Genomic DNA, 21,381 nt, shown 5'->3' with positions numbered 1-21,381 from the left:
CATTCTCTATTGGATTGGAGCCCAGCCATCACTTCAAATTTAAAAAAATTAAAGCCAATCAATCAAAATTATGAATGGAAGGAAAATCCACTCTCTCCTTCTGCACAGATCATGTAGAACAATGGGGTAAGTGTTACACTCATTCAGAGATATAGGGCATCATTTTAGCACCCGCTATCGGGTGCGTTCCTGGCGGGGGGGGGCTCCGAAAATCGGAGAATCCCGGAGTGGGTTGGGAGCCCGACTCCAACCCGCCCACTTCCGGGTTCCCCACTGACGCGCCGGCGTGCGCACGCAGCCCCCGCTGGTGGGAATCCCGCAGGCAATTAAAGCCAGCGGGATGCCACTTGAAGCTATTTATTTTGCCTGTTCAGGTCATTAACTGACCTGATTAAGGGATTATGTGAGGAGGGGTGGGATTTTAAAGCAAACTGGGACTGTTTCCCACACTGGGGGAAACACTCCCAGTTCAAATGGACCTGTTGCAGCTGTGAGCCTGTGACAGCTGCAAAGGTCCATTTGACAGGTGGGGGGCGGGGGGGGGGGGGGAGACCCTCACTCATTGCAGGAGGCCACTCTGTCACTTGTGACAAAGTTTGGCCTCCACCACCCTCCTCCTGACAATCAAAGTCACCAACTTGCACACTTACCCCGGGGTCCAGAGACATGTACCTACCTTGCGGACCCCCTCAGATGTACATCTTCCGGATGGGGGCCGCCGTAGCTGCAGTCATGACCTCCTCGGAGGGCGAACAGCATCACCAGCCTCACCAGCCTCGCCATCCACGCCATCCACCTGTGACACATGGAGCTCCACAACAGAGCGCTGTGACACATCCACCTGTACAGCAGGAGGGAGGGCTACCGCAGAGAGAGATGCGTCGCAGAGGGCACTACCCTCGCCACAGGGTCCACAGACCGAGGCTCAGCTTGCTGGACCTCTCTGAACAGCAGTGCACACGGAGGCTCAGAGTCAGTCGACATGTAGTCGTGGACATCTGCAGCCTCCTTCATGCCATGCTGCTCCTGGCTGGCCCGAGCACAATCTTCTTACCTGTCGCTGTCAAAGTCATACTGCCCTCAACAACTTCTCCTCCGCATCCTTCCAGGGTGCAACCGAGGACATCGCCGACGTCTCTCAGCCGTCTGCACAAAAGAGCCCTGCAAATACACCTGCACCCACTCTGCAGTGACACAATGGGTGGCATCAGTGGTGGGTCTTCATAGTGATCCTCAGGTAAGGGCATTATTGTACAAACCAGACAAGATTAGCGAAGACATGGCAGTAGTGGTGCCAATATAATATGTAATGTGAGTTGGTCAGAAATTCAATATAAGTAACAACCATGACAAACCCTCAAACACCCTTGTGCATCCCCTTCATGCTCACGACACGTTTGCCTTACGCTGCCTACTGCACATATGTGATGCATGCCCTGTGGCTGCAGCACGGGTAGTGGCAGGTTGAGTGAGGCTGACCGTGAAAGAGATGCACGAGAGGGTGAGTATGAGATAGAGCCATGAGATTGTATGAGGATTGGGTTGAGTGGTAGTGGCGGGATGAGTACTGGCGAGGTGAGTAGGTGCAGGTAAGATGAGGATGAGGTTTGAGTGGGTATGAGGGGTGATATGACAGAGTAGTGTTGGCAGTGCTGAAGGAGATGTGGGGTGGGGGCGGTGATGTGGCAGAGGGAGTGTAGGGGAAAGAGTAAGTGTACTCACTTCGGCTGACCTACGGAGGTCATTGGAGCACCTCCTGCGTTGTATGCAGGTGGGCGAAATGTTGGTGGTGCAGGTGACCTCCTCTGCCACCTCGAGCCAGGCCTTCCTGGTGGCAGAGGCAGGCCACTTCCTCCCGCCCGCCGGGGGGAAGATCTCTGTCCTCCCCTTCCTCCTCACCCCGTGTATTGATACCTGGAGTGAGGCATCATTAAACTGGGAGTAGCCTTCCCCCTGGGCTGCTCCATGCTGTAATTTTTTCTGTTTGTTGCAGCATCTGTCAGTGGAGGACTGCCCCTTTAAATAGAGCTCCTCCAGCTGACAGATCTTACTGCGCATGCACAGCCCGCCCGACGCGCAGATCAGCAGTGGAGAACCCGGAGGACAAGGTAAGTGGATCCAATTGGGCTACGATCGGGCGGGTGGCTGTCTGATTTCGCCGGGCGCGTGATAGCCCCCCTGCCGAGAACCCGCAGCCCTGCTAACATCGGGCCCATAGAATGGCTTACTACACAATTCCTACTGAACTGTGTGCGCATGGAAAATCAGATCTAAATAACAAATGTAATGCTCTTGAAGAGTTAATTTTTAACTTGAACAATTGTCATTTGGATTAAATACTCCATTTAAATATGTTTCATTTTAATTTCTGGGGCAAAGCTCCCCGTTTAAGAAAAAATAGAGAATGCCTGTTTGTCAAAGTAATTTACAATTCGCTAACAAAATCGCAATCCAAGGAGTCATGGGGCCGATTATCTGTGCCCCCCCTCTGCCTAGTTCTGGACACTTATGGAAATAGAGGTGGAAGATTGAAAGGTGGGAGGGCACCTCCTGCCTCATTTGCACCTAGCTCCACTCCCAGATATCCCGGGGCAACGGTCCAACATAAAGGTCTCCACCAACTTTTGCTGACCTTTGCACACAGGAAATGGAAATTCCCCAGGGGAAAGGGCAGGAAAATTGGGCCCTATATGTTTCTAACCATGCAGCCTCGCCATTTGGTTAGTGGGTTTTTAAAAGAGGAATTTCATCCCCTAATTAAGACATGACACTAATATATTTCCAATAACTCTTGATAGTCACATCTATATGAGTAAATGCTTTGTGTTTAGCACACTTCTGGAGTGTCACATCTTTTATAACAAATTTAAAAGATTTTTCTGAGAAGCTTATTCAGTAATAAAAGGCTTGTTAGAAAACTGTGACTGTGGCTCATGTTGTTTAGAATCAGCTTTGTATCCTGTACATCAGTGTCTCAACACTTTATCAATTAAGCATCTGTTGTGTGGTTGTCCAACAGTATGAGTGCTGCAACAACATTGGGACAGATATAGATAATTTTCTATTACCATTTATTAAACTGTTATGTGAACGTTTGAATTAATAATATATGTATCCTTGAGATATAGTTCTGTTCCAACTATAAATTGGCCTGTATTGATATGATTAACGCACTGAAGGAGGAAAATCCCTGTGTATCGTGATGATAGTGTGCTGGTCTGACTCACCTCTTTAAATTGGCTACTGTGATGTCTCTGCCATTCCAAAGAGACTTAAATGCAAATCCAATAACTCGAAATCCCTGCTTCGTGTAACGCTGCAGTTCAGTTGAGAAACTCCGTGGAACTGCAAAATACATGAAATTATGCTGTAAATTTATTAAGCATTATTATAACATAGTCTCCTTTCTGCCCGCAAGGACAAATATGTAAAGTGATAAAGAACATTTTAAAAGCTATCCTGTAACAGTGCTTTAGCTGAGCTTTGATCAGTTGGTAGCACTCTAACCTCTAGGTCAGAAGTTGTGGGCTCGAGCCCCGTTCCAGTATTTTAGCACGTAAACTACACTGACGTGCCAGAACAATAGTGAGGGCATGCTGCACTGTTGGACATGCTGACTTTTGGGTGATATGTTAAACTGAGGTTCTAACTGCCTGTCCCAAAAGGTTCATAATGGACATTACAGATCGCACGACACAATTCAAAGAAGAGCAAGGAATTCTACTAGTGTCCTGGACAACATTCCTCCCTCAACCAATACCATCAAAAACAGATTACCTTGTCATGCATCTTTGTTTGTTCGATCATACTGGGTGTAAAATAGCTGTTGCGTTTCTTTACACAAAAACAGTTACTGTACTTCAATGGAATTCATTATATTTGAAGCAATTAGAAGTATTCCTGAGAGATGTGATGAGGCACTTCCTACAGTTTTGACTTTCTCTCAACATGTGTGCTCACGGCAAGAAGGTAGTTTCCATAAGCAGACTGAATGAACTGAAATCTGCGCCTCATATGTAGCTTGAATGGGGCAGCATGACTAGCATGAAAAATTACCCCTTAATTGCAGTATTAACCACTGAAGATCACATGGAATGCCCACCATGGTCCCCTGGCTCTTCTCAAATGCAGAAAATATCATATTGTCAGATTAAAGTGCACAGACTAAAAATAATGGTCAGATTTATTTATTTTGGATAATGCAATAGAAGCAGTGAGGCAGAGGAAGATAATGAACTGGAGGGAAGCAGGGAGGGGAAGTACCAGTATAAATCCTGGGGGGGTGGGGGGAGAAAACAGAACCAGCTTGAACAGGGGAGAGTGGAAGAAGAGTACCAGATTGACTAGGCTGAAGAGTACTAAGTTGAATTAGCAAAGGAGAGGAAGAAGATTGCCAATGTGAACTGGGAGGATTGCAGAGGAGAGTTTGTCTTTGAGTGGATGGAGAGTTGAATGTGTGCAGTTTCTCTGTGAACGGAGTCTGGAGGGGTAGAGTGCCTTTGTGAACTGGGGTGGTTGGATGGGGTTGGATGTGGAGATTGATTATTGAAAATGTCTAAAAGTTGACATGGTGCTCCAATGCCATCATTTATTAACTAATTTTTATGTTTTTCTCTGCTTTACTTAAATTGCAACGAGACATCTTGCAGTTGCTATAGAAATGCAAGTTGTTATGTTCTTTACATCAACGGCTTATTGCATTACAAACGTTCTATTATTTATGTCTGTTTCAATAAATTTTCAATGTTGTAAGTAAGCCTACATTATTATAATCTCATTCGGCTATGGCACCTGCATACATTTAGGCCTGCTGTATTATACTCATTGACTACTAGCCCGGAAATTGCTCATGAAATAACAGTGAGGCTAACAGGGCCCACTGTTATTTCAGGGCAAATGAAAGAGCAAGTTCCGGCGAGCGTACATGCACAGTCAAACTCAGGAATCCAGAAATTGCTCTACCATTTGCCCTGCTCGTTTGAAAGCTGCGCGGGAAGGACAGCTCGCCGTTTGAATGAATGGACCAGCGTGAACTTGATGCACTGCCCAGTTGGAAATGAACTAATCGCTCCATAAAAAAGGCACACTTTTTTTTAGGTCTAAACTAACTTTTAATGGCGTGGTAAGTTTTAATGACTGCCAAACAACTGCCTGGCACTGAAAATTAACTTTTAAAAATGTGGAGTCTCACTCCTCCCAATATTAATTGTTGTTGGACATTTAAAAAAAATCTTAAATTTAAAATTTTAATTTTTTTTACTTTTTCTTTCTGTGTCTTTCATCTCTATCTTTTAATCTTACCCTCTCTTTATTTCGCTTTCTCTAACTGATTTTACATTCGAATTCATTATTGTAGCTTTCACTTCCTGGTTCTGACTGCGTGGCTTGTCAAAGATGCTTCAAACTGATTCAGCCATGATCTCATTAAATGGCAGAGCAGGCTCGAGGGGCCGAATGGCCTACTCCTGCTCCTATCTCTTATGTCCTCTTATGGTGTTATGGTCGAGGGTAGAGAGAGATCCTTTCCCCGCTCTCACAGCTGACAGAAGCCCAGGAAAGGCCACTGCACTTTTGGCAGCTCACCGTTGAAGCAAGTTGGTGCCTAGGAGCCCGCGAATAGTTTGTGGGTGAGTTTATAATTAACGAGTGCGGACGAGGTGCGTTCACTGCTCAGCGCAATTTCTGGGCAATTATCTTCTGATAGCATAAAATCATGAGTCAATTGTAACTCACAATCAAAAGTTTTTTTTTTAATTACTGCATACTTCAAAATGCTGGAAAATGCACTAAAAAATGATAAAAATCAACATTTCCTGGGGAGGAAATGCATCCAAGTGCACCACAAAATAAATTTTGCATCATCAGAGCCCACTTCCTCCATTCAAAACTTTGCAAATTCACCACGACAAAATGTGTACTTTTATGTAGTTCAATTTTTTTTTCCCTATAAATACAACTGATAGAATTATTAGGTACAGCTGCAGGTGTCGTCATGACACATTCATGTCTCACTGCACTCCCACTGTAACTACTTCTTTTCATATGTCATAAATGAGGCCATTGGGCTTCGATATTCAATTCTACATTGTTTTTTTAGGTGCCATCTTTTCTGGGGCTGTCAGGTTTTCTGAGTTTTGTAGGTTGAGATGTATGCATTGTGCAGGTAAGTATTGTTGTAAAGTTGTTATGTGGGCTCACTTTTCCAAATAATAGTTCTAGTTTGAAGTGGCATGAAATAAAGTGCACACTGCTGCAGTACGCCATGCATGTGAAGAATGGAAAGAGCTGTTTTGTGAGGGCTTAACAAGCTACCTTAGTCATGGTTTAGCAGAGTGAAAGGAATTTTTTTTATGGCATGCACAATTGGCCCCCTACTGGCTGTTTTTATCTTTTGTAAACAATTTTACAACACCAAGTTATAGTCCAGCAATTTTATTTTAAATTCACAAGCTTTCGGAGGCTTCCCCCTTCGTCAGGTGAACGATGTGACGAAGGGGGAAGCCTCCGAAAGCTTGTGAATTTAAAATAAAATTGCTGGACTATAACTTGGTGTTGTAAAATTGTTTACAATTGTCAACCCCAGTCCATCACCGGCATCTCCACATCATGTTTTTATCTTGGAAGACTTCCTGCAGCTATTATTATTTTTCCTCAGCTGCTCCCATGTCCTTTGGCTATTTCACAAAGCACTTCCTCCTGCCAAACCAAGTAGTTCTTCTGTGGAGCAGGTGCACTACTTGTGGAAGCACCTTCAAAGTACCATCTGAAGATGGAGGTGGTCTGCATCATTGGCAACCATTTCCAGTTTTTTACCCAGCAGCAGTCAAGCAGCCCCTTTAAATAGCAGGTGCAACCTTTAAACAGCAGCAGCTATTTCTCACCCCCAGTGACAGTAAGTTCCCTCCTTCGGGCCCAATCTGGAACAGGAGTTCACAGTTATTACAAAATGAGGCTGACCGTGCAAAATCCCACAAGGTCAACCCTACATTTTGTCACCAAGCACTAAGTTCATGCTCTCTGGTTTCGCCAAGCACCAAGCTCGCTCCTCTCCAGTTTCACTGCTTCAATGCTGGGACAAGAAAATTGTTCCTCTATTTTTCAATTCAGTAAGGAATGTAATATATTTAACTCAAGTCTGTAACATATTGCTTTAGCAAATTTTCTGTATCATGGTGCACAAAACGCTATGATGTTTAGGCTGCAGTAGGACTGTCATAAACATCAGAAACCACACTCCAGGTCCCAGACTACCTGTAAGCAATGCCACAGGAGAGCTACTTCTTCTTCTTCTGTCTCTTCTGTGCATAGTGACACGAGGTATCTCGTTTCTTCCATTGCTTTTACATTCAGCAGATCGTGCTCTTGGTTGTTTCAATGACTAAGACCCTTTTTATGTGGACAGATCATTAGCCTGATTCACAACTCTATACCAGGAGGACCGACTAGATGCGATGGGTGGGTGGCCATTCCATGCTCATCGGACGTGAGTACCTCGCTGGATATCAATCCAATTCAGAGACCAGAGCTCTGATCGCCTGCTCGCTGGGGTAGGAGAGCTACTAGTTGATTTATATCTGCCCTGCAATAAATTCTGAAGTTTGTGCTTTCAATTTGTATCACAGATTTTACATACTACCCTAATTTACTTCAGGAGCTGATCATAATATTAATAACTGATTCATCAAGTGCTTTCATTTTCATGGATGACCATTCAAACCTGTTTCAGGTTTACAAAGACGAATAACCATCTCTGGTGCTCCTTTCAGGTAGACAGTGAGTTTTTCTTTTCCAATCACTTGGGTTACAACTGACATTCTCTGTAGGGCTGATGAGAATGGATATTGCTTCAGGACTATAATTCCTTCCTTTGATACCTGTAATATACAATAACATTGTCCTGTTAAGGAATTTGATATATGAATTCCTCTCAAAGTACCTTGGGGTACTGTTACTTTACTGCTGTTGCGCAGGAGGCCATTCAGCCTGTTGTGTCTGTGTTGGCTCTATACTAAAGATATCCAAACCTAATCCCGCTACTTTGCTCGCAACACACAGCCTTGTATCTTATTCTGCCTCAAACATTTATCCAATTTTCCCCTAAAAGATACCTCAACCACTCACTGTGGCAAAACTTTCCATGCTCCAACAACCCGTTGTGTCAAGAAATTTCTTCTCATTCTCTTACTGATAAGTTTAAATTGATGGCTCTTCATCACCGAGTCCCCGAGAGGAAATAGTCTATCAAATACTCTTATCAAAATTCTTCATGATTTTAAAAATCTCTATTAAATCTCCTCTTACCCATCTCTGCTCCAGTGGAAATAGTCCCTGTATCTCAACTCTCTCCTCATAACTATAGTTTCCCATCCTTGACTTCATACCCACTTGCGAACTTATAAATGTGCTGAAAATAATTGCTTTTGGAGTGTGAAGCAGAAGTTTTCTGATAAACTAAACATTTTTGGTTTTGAGGCGAAACATTGATCACCAGTTAAAAAATTCATATCACGTACCTTATTAGCTCTAGGTCCTGGCTTGACAATAAATGAATATGCTTCCTCATTTTGTTGCTTTAAGACTGTCTTTTCTTCTAACTCCTGTCATGAGTTCAAAAAAGAAAATTATAGTTTAATTATATTTGTCATTTGCTTCAAATTGAAATGTTCCTTAATATGATTGTATACAGCTCTATCGTGGGCAAAAGACCCATTGCCAGTCTGAATAAAATTTGTACAATGGCCTCTTACATACCTGTTACTAGGTTGGCAATCTTAACACAACTAGTAAACTGACAGATTCAAAGCATATAAGATGGGAAGAAAGAAAGAACTCGTATTTACAGAGCACCTTATACATCCTCAGGACATCCCAAAGTGCTTCACAACCAATTAATTACTTTTGAAGTGTAATCATTGTGACTTTGTAGGCAAACACAGTCGCCAATTTGCCCATAACAAAGTTTCACAAAAGCAAATGAGATTAATGACCAATTAATCTGCTTTTGATGATGCTGGTTGAGGGAGATAATGTTGGTTAGGACACTGGGAGAACTCCCTGCGTTTCTTCAAATAGTGCCATGGGATCTTTTAATACTCACCTGACCCAGTGGAACAGGCAAACAAGGCCTTAGTTTACTGTCTCAGCTGAAAGAGGGCAGCTCCAACAATGCAGCACATCCTCAGCTACAAAATCCATATTTGTTTTCTTTTTGCTAGCTGCAATTTCTTACTAACATTGTTTTGCCAACAAGTATATTCACAATATTCACTGGGGGATATTTTGTGGAGGCTGAGTGTCACATGCAGAGCAGGTTCATGTCAGTTTCCTCCACAACATGTTGGGAATTAAATTGGATAACCCCCGAAACCAGGCGCAGGGGTCACGGTGCACGATTAACCCCCACCCGCAGAAATCATGGAGATTATCAGGCAGCACATGAGATTCGTGCTGCCTGATAATCTTCACGATTTCTACTTGCAGCCAGCGCTACCTGCGCTATTGAGTGGCTGCATGCACCAGCAGGGGGCCCGATATGGGGCGTGGCCAGCACTACTTAAAGGCAGCCAGCATCTCTTAAAGGGGAGGTGCACGGTCAATTCAATCGTTGGTGGAAGAAAAATCTAATGGCTGGACCAGCGAGCGAGCGTGCACAAGGTTCTCGGATGACATACTAGAGGCCTTGGTGCATGAGGTGGACGCAAGGAGGGCCATCCTGTATCCGTAGGGTGCCAGGAGGCCCTCCAGACACCAGCTGCGGAGACAGTGGGAGGAAGTGGCGCTGGAAGTGAATGCAGGAACATTACACCACGCACATGGATGCAGTGCAGGATAAAGTTCAAGTGGTCAAGGTGAGTGAATTCCAGTGTCAAGTGGCACATCCTACCAACTGCACCGTTGCTCTATGCACAACACCCCCTGTCACCCACCCTCCAACAAACACTTTCCATCCATACACAATGATGTACTTCAGATGCTGCATCTCACCCTCACACATTACCACTCTTGCAAGCCACACACCCACAACTCACAGGTCACACACACTGGCAGCTATTCACCCATGACAACCACATCACCCAAACACCTTGTAGGACACTCACTAACACATTTCCCTCTGTCTTGCAAAGGAAGGGGGCGCATAACAGCTAGCAGCAGCAATGACCTGGGGGAGGACAGGCATATTCACATGTCCTCACCCCCATGGAGGAGACAGTGCTGGGGATCATTGGGTGGGCCATCACTGTGGTCATCGACACTGGCGGTGCTGGAGGTATCGACGACGAGGGTCTCTGCATACCTAATCCTCCTCATTTCCAACATCTCCCTCATCCCATAATCTTTTTTGACTCGTGCTGTAGATGGTGTCAGCACGCAAGTCTTATTTTCTCCTCTCCCCGCTCCACAACTCAACCTGTCTCCCTTTGTCATTGCATATACCCAAGAACTGGATCAGGTACCATCAGAGGTGAAGGAGAAGGAAGACAGTGATAATGAAGCCACGCTGTCACTTGATCTTACACTTGCATCCACCAGTTCAGATACTGACACTGCACGTACCGTAGAGGCAAGGTTAGAGGAGAGATCTGCGCGTGGTGAGGCACTGGGCACAAGTGCGCAGGAGCGGGGCAGGAGGAACGGATAATGTAGATGCCAACTCGCCAGAGGGCAAGGTTGCACACTAGTTCTGCTGCAGAGGAGTCAAATGATGACTTCGATATGCCAGAAGTAGGCCGATGGGCGTACACAGTGCTTGGTGCACTGGAAAGCCTGCGCATAATGTCATGGAACATGGAGAAGTCCACCTCGAACTTGGCACTGGGCTTTGCGCAGAGCTTGGAGCCCATCCTTTCCCATATGGAAATGATGGTCACCTCCATCATCACATCTGTGGAACCCGCCATGATGCAGAATCTGATGACCAATGTCACAGCTTCCATTGCAGCACAAACATCTGCCATCCAAGGTCTGACTGCTGCCTTAGAAGCTCAGACTGCTGCTATTGTGGATCTGGGTTCCACTGTGGAACAGGGCTTCCAGGGCATCACAGGAGTCCAGCAATCTGATCTCCAACAGATCACCAGGACTGCTGGGGCGCCGCCCCATGTGAGTGGCGCCATGGCAGTCGAACCTGCTGTCCTCTCAGGATGACAGCATTCCTGCTCCCACCCCTGCCACTCCGCTAGTGGCCTTACTGTTGCCTGACTGGCCAGGCCAGGCCAGACTGCTGCAGCCCATGCCGAGATGGTGCAGCCTGAAGCCGGGCCCTCTCGTCCCAGCGTTGCTTGAGGTCGTCCTCCACGCTCCTCAATTGAAAGTCAGCAGCCTTCCACTACCCATGCTCCAGCCACTGGGGATGCGCTGTAGGAGCACTAGGAAAGGAAAAGGCACATGAACGACAGGCACTAAAGGAATGCACAAGGGTGAATAGTGTAATGTTGTATACATGATTTCATGTGTTAGTTTATTAATCTGTATTTGAAGTCGCAGTTGGTGGTGGTTTTTATTTATGCGATGATCTACAGGAGGAAGCAATGTGTAATCATAAGGAGGACAACTTGATGGTCATGTGGGACAGGAAAGGTGGGGAATGTAGCACTGTTGGTGAGATGGGAGGTGTCGTTGAGGTTACTGCTAATTACTAAGGTGAGCACGCAAAGCCCTAGCAGTTAGACCCTGTGCACCTTATTGCCACCATGCCTCTTCGTCCACTTCCTCCTCCGTCTCCGCCTCTTCTTCTGCCTCTGGCTCAGGGTCTTGCCGGATAGGCGGTGGCTAAGGCAGCCCTCACATAATGGCGAGTTTGTACAGCATGCAGCATACAACAACGAATCTTGACACCTGCTCAGCTGAGTACTGCAGTGCTCCTCCAAAACAGTCCAGGCAGCGGAAGTGTTGCTTTAGGATGCCTATGGTGTGCGCGATGACGTTGTGAATGGCCACATGGGTCTCAATGTAGGCCTGCTCTGCACGTGTGCATGCGTTCCAGACTGGAGTCACGAGCCACCTCATGAGAGGTTAGCCCTTGTCGCCCAGTTGCCAGTCTTTAACATGCTATGCCGGTTGAAAGTTAGGTGGGATGTTGGACTGCTGCATAATGAAGGCATCATGACTGCTGTCAGGGTAGTGGGCATTGACCTGCATGATGTGTTGCATGTAGTCACACACCAGCTGCACAGTGAGGGAGCAGAACCCCTTTCTTTTCATGAATATGGCCGAGTTGAGATGTGGAGCACACACGGCAATATGCATGCAGTCAATGGCACCCTGACCATGGGGAAGCCTGCAATGTGAGCAAACCCTCGTGCTCATTCATTCTGCTTCTCTCTGTCAAGAGGGAATGTGATGAATCTGTTGCGCAGCTTATACAGAGCCTCAGTGATGTCCCACATGCAGCAGTGCACTGCAAACTGTAAGATGTTGCAATATCGCCAGCAGCAGCCTGAAAGGATCCAGAGCCGTAAAAGATCAGTGCCACGGTTAGCTTCATAGCCACAGGCAATGCTGTCCTTGCCCTGCTATGAGGCTGTAGTTGTGGCTGCAGCAGTGTCAATTTTCTGTCACGACCTCTTTTGTGAATTGCAGCTGTTGGGTTCACTGATCTTCGCTCAGGTTGAGGTAAGAGAATTGGTCCCTGAAGGCTCTCATTGGATATAGCCTCTTGCTCAGTGCCCTGCACCTCCTCCTCCTCATCCCTCTCCTCGCAGCTTGACCTGATCTGGGTGGCCTCTCTGCATGCTCCCAGTCATGTTCAATGCTTGGTAGGAGCCCTAGCAGGCCATCCATGGTTGCCAGGAATCTTGTTCAGCACACTGTTCTAAATGACACCAATGGTAATGCAGGACCTGCCAAACCACTCTCTATATATTATAGCAACTTTATCCAAGTATAGGAAACTTCAACAAACACGTACAATTGTACCAGCAGCCAGAAGCAATAATCCAGCCACTAACCTGCAACACCTGCATGATCCCTTTAAACAGCGCTGGTTGGTGGGGGGGGATCCTCCAGGCTGTTTAGGACCTATTCAGCTGTGCGTGATTAAGACAGTTGCTTTGGCTGGAGTGTTGAGTTCCAAAATCACATCCGTCCCTTTAAATCAGCGTTGCACACTGATTTACATCATATTCTCCCTACTTTACATGGTGCTGGCATTTGTTATATGCGCATGCGCAAACGCCTCTGCCAAGATGGCATCCAGCGCACGTCATGTTAGAAGTGTGCACACGCATTCCGGATGCCATGTTGGGTCCTTAGGAGGCCATGTAGTGCCTTCAAAACAGGCGTTACGCAGCCCAATTTATAGCTGAATTTCTTTCCCCACAGCTACACTCAGCAGTTACAGAGTAAATCTATTGACTATCAGCATGTTCTCCTGACAAGGGAAGTATCTGCACTTGGAGGTGAACAGACTTAAAAAAAGGCCAAAAATCGAAAGACAACAATGTTTTATACCTCCCCTGATTTTACTTTCCATCGCCTTCAATGGAAGTTAAACTTGGGCGGGGTGTAAAACTGACGACCAATCCGATCCCATCAGTTTCCCGCCAAGCAGATCAGGTTAAAATTACTCCTGAGATATCAAAAATGTAAGTAATTTTTAGATTGCCAGCATGCCCTGAGACAATTACTCTGCAATTCACACAATGTAATACTGAAACAATGACAACAGCAAACAATTTTATAGCACCTTTAGCCTAGAAAAACATCCCAAAGCATTTCACAGACATGTAATCAAAAAACAGATGCTGAGATATTAGGAGGGGGGAACGAAATACTAGGAGGGTAGACCAAAACCTTGGTCAAAGAGGTTAGTTTTAAGGACAATCTTAAAGGAGGCAAATGGATTTAGGGAGGGAATTCCAGAGATAGTGCCTAGGCAGCTGAAGGCACAGCCAGCAATGGTGGGTCAAAAGGTAGAGGGGTATGCACAAGTGGTCAGAGGAACGGAGGGTTCGGGTGACGAGATTGTAGGGCTGGAGGAGGATAGAGAGATAGGAATAAATAGATTAGAAAAAAAATAGATCCTGTTATTGGAAAATGGTAAAGGTAAGCATTGCAGTGAAGCGTTTCATTTGAGTCTTAGTTTGTGAAAATGAAAGCATACAACTCCTTTAAAACATGCAATCTGTCTCTTACCCAACAAGTAGTCTCAAACATTTTTAAATCCAGTGGGTCACCTTGAAGAGTGTTGTCTAAAAGGATCAGTGAGTGACAACTGGCCATAGCACCAAAGAATGGCCCCCACGGTAACATATCGCCACTGCTAAACTTGAATATATTCTGTAAACTGGACATTTAGAAATGTCTTATTAGATAAGCAATTGGAAACACAAGGTCAATAGTAAATCTGTGCTATCTTTAGTTACTCTATTGTTAACAACTTAAAGCTGTTGTCATTTTTTATAGGGGTGCTAAAGCCACAATGAAACGTCAAAAAAAATTAATAACAGAAATTGCCATTTAAATATTTTAAAGATGAAACTATTTCTCAAAGATATCCTGGAGTAGGAACTGTTTATTTTGTTTGAAATTGATGTGTCAGTAGAAAGATTTAGATCATGTGACTTGTATGTTTAAAAAAATTGCATTGCAAGAGGTCCAACAATTTCATCACTAACTGGCTAAATAACTGCGTTTGCCAAAGAAATCAAACAATGTAGATGAAGCAAATGAGTCCTTCACTATAAAGATCCCTGTTATACCATGACTTCTGATATAACACTTTGCTTATAGCCCCAGACCAATGGCAAAACCTGCCTCCCAGAAAAGCTATGTGTAGGCATTAAAGACAATCTCATGGAGAGGATCTAATAAGTATTTGGCAGAAAATATTGTTATGATTCTCTTACACTGTGTACCTTTACCTATCAAATGTTGTAAAAGTTTCTGGTTCTATAATTTCACATACCCTTTCCCTTTGGTTGATGCTAAGCCCCACAAATCCAGTCCATCTTCAGTCAGAGTTCCAGTCTAAATAAAGCACAAAATAGTAAATAAATCTGGTGAAGAGAACACAGCAGTGTAAAGAAATATGTTGCACATAGCACAAAAAATATTAGCCCCTGAATTATGCTGTGGGGTGCTAGTGTATTAATGTTTAACATGTTTGACTGAAATTCCTCTCTCTGCTATTTTAGCAGAAACATTTACCAATTTATTCAAAATAGTAGAGAGATGAATTTCAGATGAATATGTTAAGTGTATTTACATATCCAAAATACAACTTCAAGGTATCTTCTGTACTAAATACTAAAAGCAAAATGTATTGGTTTTCTATCATTTTTATGCAGCGCGTAATTATGATCTGGAACGCGCTGCCTGAAAGGGTGGTGGAAGCAGATTCAATCATGGCTTTCAAAAAGGAATTGGATAATATTTGAAGGGAAAAAATTTGCAGGGCTACGGGGAAAGAACGGGGAAATAGGACTAACTGGATTGTTCTTACAAAGAGCCGGCACAGGTTCGATGGACCGAATGGCCTCCTTCTGTGCCGTAACCATTCTATGAATCAATCAGGGGTATATTTTACTCCATTCATTAATTTTAGCAAAAAGTAGACATGAGTGTAAAGCAGTTGCAATGAACACATATGTTTTTGTCTTTATTTTGTATGATTCTAGATGGAGTAAGTCTGAATTAAAAATGGATCCAGCCAGCTGTCTGGGGACACCTTTGGATAGGTACCCTTTGTTCTGTCACAAAGTTGGTATAGATAGCCAACACAGTGGCTCCCTGCGTGCAGTCAGACCTCATCGATCTATTTAAAGGGAATGTCTGTCTTAAGTGGGTTAGTTTCTTGGATACAATTATTTTAGCTTTGCCTCAACTTTCTTTTGTAGAAGAGATGATATCTTGCTGTGACACTAAGCAACAGAAATAACAGACTTGTCAGTTTGAGGTGCTTGCCCTTCAGCTTGCTTATACCATTGAATACTTGAGAGAATTCACTGCAAATAGCATCCTCTGCTGTTGGCATTTAGATAATACAAACTGCTGTGGGTAGACTAACGAGTTCTACGTAGGCGAAGCAGATGACCAGGCCTTCCCAACAAAAACGAGACTACTTGTTTGCCGGCCCTCTAGTTCCTTATTCCAGTGGCCATTCTTCATATGAACCTAGAAATTGAGCGTTGGATTTTCCTCTGAATTACTGACCATATAGGGATGGATTTGGGGCAGTAAATGGAGTAAAATGGAGCAAAAATGTCGACCACTTCAAAAACTCCAGTTTAACATTACACAAAATTTATCCTCCTAAATATCTCCAGTCCCCTTTAAGTCCCACGGGAGTCCGCCCTGCCAGATTTAAATAGGGTTAAGTGGGTGATGCTAAACCTTCTGACCCATTTTCCCCAACTTCCACCTCAAATAGATCCCATATTATTACTGCCACTATATACATGGCAGCAGGAGTAACATTGAGTTATCCCTGAGGCAGATACAGCTAGAGGAGGCCATGCAGCATGAATCAGCACCTTCAGGGGGTGGGAATGTGGGGAAAAATTATATCTCATTTTACTCATCTGCCCTATGTCTGCATTTGCGGCACTACACACGAGCAGATATGAAGCATAATTGAAAAGTCTTCTGTTTTCAACTACAGTTTTACCAAAACTTTGCTGAGTTACATCTTTGCTGAGGTCCACATGTTCCTCAATCAATTCATGGTTAGAAATTCACACAAAGTGGGTGACAGCGATATAGAGTGAAATATAGGCTTAAGCCAGCAGGAGGATTATGGTAATGAAAAGATTACGTTGTGATTATTGTGCAGTAAGTGGCAAGTTAACATAACCAACTTTAAAAATAAATAGACACACCTTGTCGAAGCAGATAAGATTCAACTGTCCACAAACATTGATCCTCTGTGGACTAATACAAAAGATTCCCTTCTTTTTCAGTCTTTCCTGGGCGTATATTATGCCTATAGTCACAACAGCAGGTAGGGTAGGAGATACCGCAATAGTTATCACATCTAGTGCTTTCCTCACAACTTTCCCTGTTGGTACCTTTCAGAGAAGGATGTTGTCAATAATCTCACAGCAAATCGAGCATAACGCAAATAAGCATTTCTACAATAAAACAGATGCTATGCAAAAATCTTTTGATGATTTCCATGGTTTGATAAATAAACTCGATATGCAAACTCTGCTGAATCATTTAATTCACATTATGTACAAAGGGTACATAGACCTAGAAATTTGTTTGCGCCGGCCTGGAAGGCAATCGGGAGGGGGAGCGACCGGGGTTGGGGGGCAGCCAAGGGCCGGCCACAGTCTGCGGGACTGCAGTGGAGCTGGGGAAGCACTCCTGTACCTCTTGGATCCACATATGATACTAGCTCAATTGCTAAATTTAAATCTGAGATAGATAGCTTTTTGGCAACCAAAGGTATTAAGGGATATGGGCCAAAGGCAGGTAGATGGAGTTAGATCACAGATCAGCCATGATCTTATCAAATGGCGGAGCAGGCACGAGGGGCTGAATGGCCTACTCCTGTTCCTATGTTCCTCCTATGTTCCTACTTTTTAAAAGCTGCCCTTAAGGACCACTAGTTAGACCGCAAGTAGACCTGAATCTCCTGAATGCAGCCAGCCTGGCACCGGCTGTGTTCAGGGCAACTCAATTTTGCACAGGGGGGATCAAACGTGCGTTGGGCTCCTTATTTGCATATGCAAAGGGCCTAATACCTGTTCCATGGGGGAGGCCCTCAATACCTAATTTTTACCTATACCAATATGATGGCCGATGCACTTCCGGCTTTGTGATGCCCGCCATATTGGAGGCATAGGCGCCCGTTTAGACCCTGAAAATTAGGCATGGAGCCACTGAATGTCTAATCCATAATTTTCAATCAAAAGTTACAGGATAAACTTAGAGGACCCTAAATTCCAATTGGGCCCTGGGTGGATCGCTCCAGGGGTAACCAACAATTGAGGCGAAATCCAGTTCCACTGAGATTCTGCCTCATGTTTTCCATTCTGCCATTTTCCGGGGAAGGAGAGCCATGAGCGAATCTTCTGCAGAGCCCCCCATGTTAATGGGGCATGTCTAGGAGTGTTCTGGACTACATCAGGAATTCTGCTCTTTACATCCTCTATAGGCCTCAGTAGAACTCACACCACCTTTACTTGGGAAAGGTACTTAATCTTGATGCAGATTGATTATCTTCCCCAAATGGCCTGTTTGCTCCATTGGGTGCAGAAGATCCAAGCTTTCTTCAGCTCCTTGCTGGGCTTCCTCTCCACCGGTTGTTCAGGGTGGGCATGCTGATGCACCCTTGAAGGGTTGGGCAGCCTCCCTGGCTCTGTAGATGATGCCATTCCCAGGATTTCTGGCCATGGGATAGGGCGTGGTGGTCGGATGAGTTCTGCTCCAACGCTCTGTGCCAGTGGAGTGGACCCTATGAATTTTAGGCTCAGAGCGACTAATTGCTTTTTCACATGGCTTTTATTATCTTCTGCAACTTTCTGCTGATTATTTTTCCAATAATCAACATGTACAATTTAAACTATAAACTAATATGTTTTGAATACTATTTCTGTTTTAATTTAAAATGTCAGAATACCTTGTATTTATATAGCACTCTGTATAAAAGAAACAGTTCAGAACACTTTACAAGGAGGTGAAATTAAGGGGAGACTGTGGGCACATTTGAAGAGATCGGTTTATATGAAAGGCAGAGAGAATGGTAGAGAGACAGTCATTTTGGCAGAGAATTCCAAAAAGCAGAGGGCTAGTGACTGAAGGATTGATCTTCGATGAAGGGAGCAGTGAACAATCAGTAAATTGGAGTCAGAGGAACAGGGGGTTCAGGCTGAGACATGTGGCTGGAGAAGACTTCAGGTAGGGTAGACTGAGGCTCTGATCCAAAAATGATGATTAGGATTTTTAAATCAATTCACTAAAAGAACAAATGTAACACAAGAGCCATTTTGTTATTTCTGGTGCATTCATGTGCAGTAGATGTTCTTAACTTACCCCATTTAGCAAAAGGATACAGACTGAATAGATCATCCCAATCATTGCAATAACTGAGAGGCACATCAGGAATCGAAAGGCATCTTGGTACAGTTTGAAGTCCATTGGTTTCGGGTACAGAATGGACCTCACTAACTCCCCCTTGGTAGTAGTAAAACCTGGTAATAATGAGGAGAAACTATTAAGGTCATTTTTTATGGGTATAATACTTAACTAAATTTGCGCAAAGTTGCTCTTGACAGTGAAATAAATGTTTTCTATTCTGACATGCACAGATTGCGATTGGCTTTGGGAACTGCTATTTCTATCATTGCTAAAGACACCACATAAAGTATTTTAAGTTCCTATTTGTAAACTATTTTACATTCTCCCCCACTTTAAGTCATCCCATGTGAGGAACTATTCCGAGCAGAGTGGATGAACAAACTATCCTCCCCTAGATTTTGACAGTGGTATTGTTAATTCAGATGTTAGGATGTGATCAAACACAATCTCAGTAATTTCCCAACTGAATTTCCTTCTCTCCATGTGAGGAAGTGCCCGTGCTTTTGCCTGTCGTTTTCCTTCCCAGTAGTGTAGCTGAACTCATTGTGGAGCCAAACCCTCAACCTCTCAATAACGCAACACATTGCTGCAGCATCAATAACTCAAGGATCTGATCTGAAACACAAATAGGCATACTGAGTTAGATCTCCATGTTTACCAGCTGGGTGTTAAACATCACCTGCGTGGAGATGGAAGGAAAACTAGGCAGGTAGGATTGCATGCCAGGAAGAGAACCCAGTGGATTTTCCTTCAGTTAATACCTTTCTGCGCTCTACCCAGGTGATGCTAAATGCACAGGTGGTAAAGACAAAAATATACCCACTGTAATGAAGTGGAGCAGGCAGAGAAGTTCGTATTCTGCAACATATATGGAAGCTTTTATGGTCCAAGTAATTTATATTTTGATCTCAGGGAGACAGACCTGTTCGATAGACCACAGCTTTTACTTCACCATGGCCTGCTGCCTTTGACTGAATCACTTGGGTCCCACAGAAAAGGATGTGACGCTTGTAATCTTCAGTGGAGCTCTTCCAACGACTAAGGATAGTTACACTTGGTAATGGTGTCTTTGTTACAGGAATACTTTCGCCTTATTTGATAAAATAAAATAATAGATCAGTCAACAAATTATAGTTAGTTGACAGCAATTGACTACACAAGCATAGCACTGTCTTCCCCAATTTCAAAGTAATGCAAGTGAGCAGTAAAAATACGCGGAGAGATTTTCTGTTCTGATACCAACCAGGAGTCAAGTCTGCTGGATTTTCCAGCATCATTATCTATATAAGGCAGGCTCCTAAAATAATTTGGACCTGCAGGTGGGAACTCGCTAGAGTGTTGGTTGGCAGGGGGGGGGGGCGGTGGTGGGAGGGGGAAAGTAGGAAGACAGTATGCATCACAGTCTTTAAAGAGTTACAATTAACGGTAAGTGGCCACATGGGGATAAAATACACTATCAATGCTTTAGGAAAGGGACCTGCCACCCCTACTTGGTCTGACCTAGTTCTCCAGTCCTAAACTGTCACACTGGTTGACTGTTAATGCCCTCAGGGCAACTAGGGATGGGTATTTAATACTGCCTTGCCTGTGTCATCCACATTCCAAGAACAAAAAAAAAATAGAAATTCTCCAATAAGAGAAAGAAAGAAAAAGCTACTCTGAGCCAAATCCACCCCAACATCCACATGGTAAGTCACATGACCTGACAACCTGTTATACCTGTTCATAGAGTCCTGTCACTTGCTTTATTGATGTGGGGATAACCCCACCTCCAAATACCATTCTTTTAATTTGTCTTGCTCTCCAGGGAGAAAAGAAAAATATCTGACTTACAGAAAAAGGAATTTCCAACTCAATCATGTAGTTTTTCCACTGCTTCAATTTAACTATTCTGGGCAATTGAGGACATTTGATAACAATGTCCTCTGCTTTGTTGTTCTTGAGGTGGCCACTAGGAGATGTGCAAGTGCCATTCAAGTTTATTTATCTTTCAATTTTCCTGAGAACAAGTAGGATAAGATTTCACACACAAGTGAAAAAGAGAGATTCTTACCAGTAAGCATGCTCTCATTGACAATGCAGCCCCCATGGATCAGTACAGAATCACAGGATAATATTTGTTTATTTCCTGTAACTAAAAAAACATCTCCGGGTACCAGCTCACTAGATGGCACTTTCTCATATCCTGTAAATATAAGCAACAAAGTGTAAACTATCCAATCCACTCTGGTTTTTATACCTCATACACTTCTAAGGTGAGTAGGAGAGAAGGCAAGTTAAATCAGTGATTTGGTGGCATTAAATCTGGTACTATAAACCTGTAGATTGTAAGAGGATGGAAAAACTGAGTCAGGTAAG

At 44.1% G+C, this 21,381-nt stretch overlaps 1 protein-coding gene across 5 annotated transcripts in view; it reads right to left on the bottom strand.

Moving 5' to 3' along the window:
* Nucleotides 1–21,381, bottom strand: part of LOC137331470 (probable cation-transporting ATPase 13A4) — a 91,997-nt gene that overhangs the window by 42,408 nt on the left and 28,208 nt on the right. For all 5 annotated transcript variants that reach the window (XM_067995287.1, XM_067995285.1, XM_067995284.1 and 2 more), the window contains 9 exons: nt 21,077–21,208; nt 19,946–20,113; nt 18,979–19,136; nt 16,818–17,006; nt 14,906–14,967; nt 14,134–14,284; nt 8,514–8,597; nt 7,718–7,874; nt 3,228–3,345 (listed from right to left, as the gene is read on the bottom strand). In XM_067995287.1, coding sequence (XP_067851388.1) covers nt 3,228–3,345; nt 7,718–7,874; nt 8,514–8,597; nt 14,134–14,284; nt 14,906–14,967; nt 16,818–17,006; nt 18,979–19,136; nt 19,946–20,113; nt 21,077–21,208 — 1,219 coding nt within the window. The remainder of the gene's footprint in view (nt 1–3,227; nt 3,346–7,717; nt 7,875–8,513; nt 8,598–14,133; nt 14,285–14,905; nt 14,968–16,817; nt 17,007–18,978; nt 19,137–19,945; nt 20,114–21,076; nt 21,209–21,381) is intronic.

The sequence above is a fragment of the Heptranchias perlo genome, chromosome 13, assembly GCF_035084215.1.
Source record: "Heptranchias perlo isolate sHepPer1 chromosome 13, sHepPer1.hap1, whole genome shotgun sequence".
Lineage (NCBI taxonomy): Eukaryota > Metazoa > Chordata > Chondrichthyes > Hexanchiformes > Hexanchidae > Heptranchias > Heptranchias perlo.
This window is presented reverse-complemented; position numbering and strand designations above follow the sequence as displayed.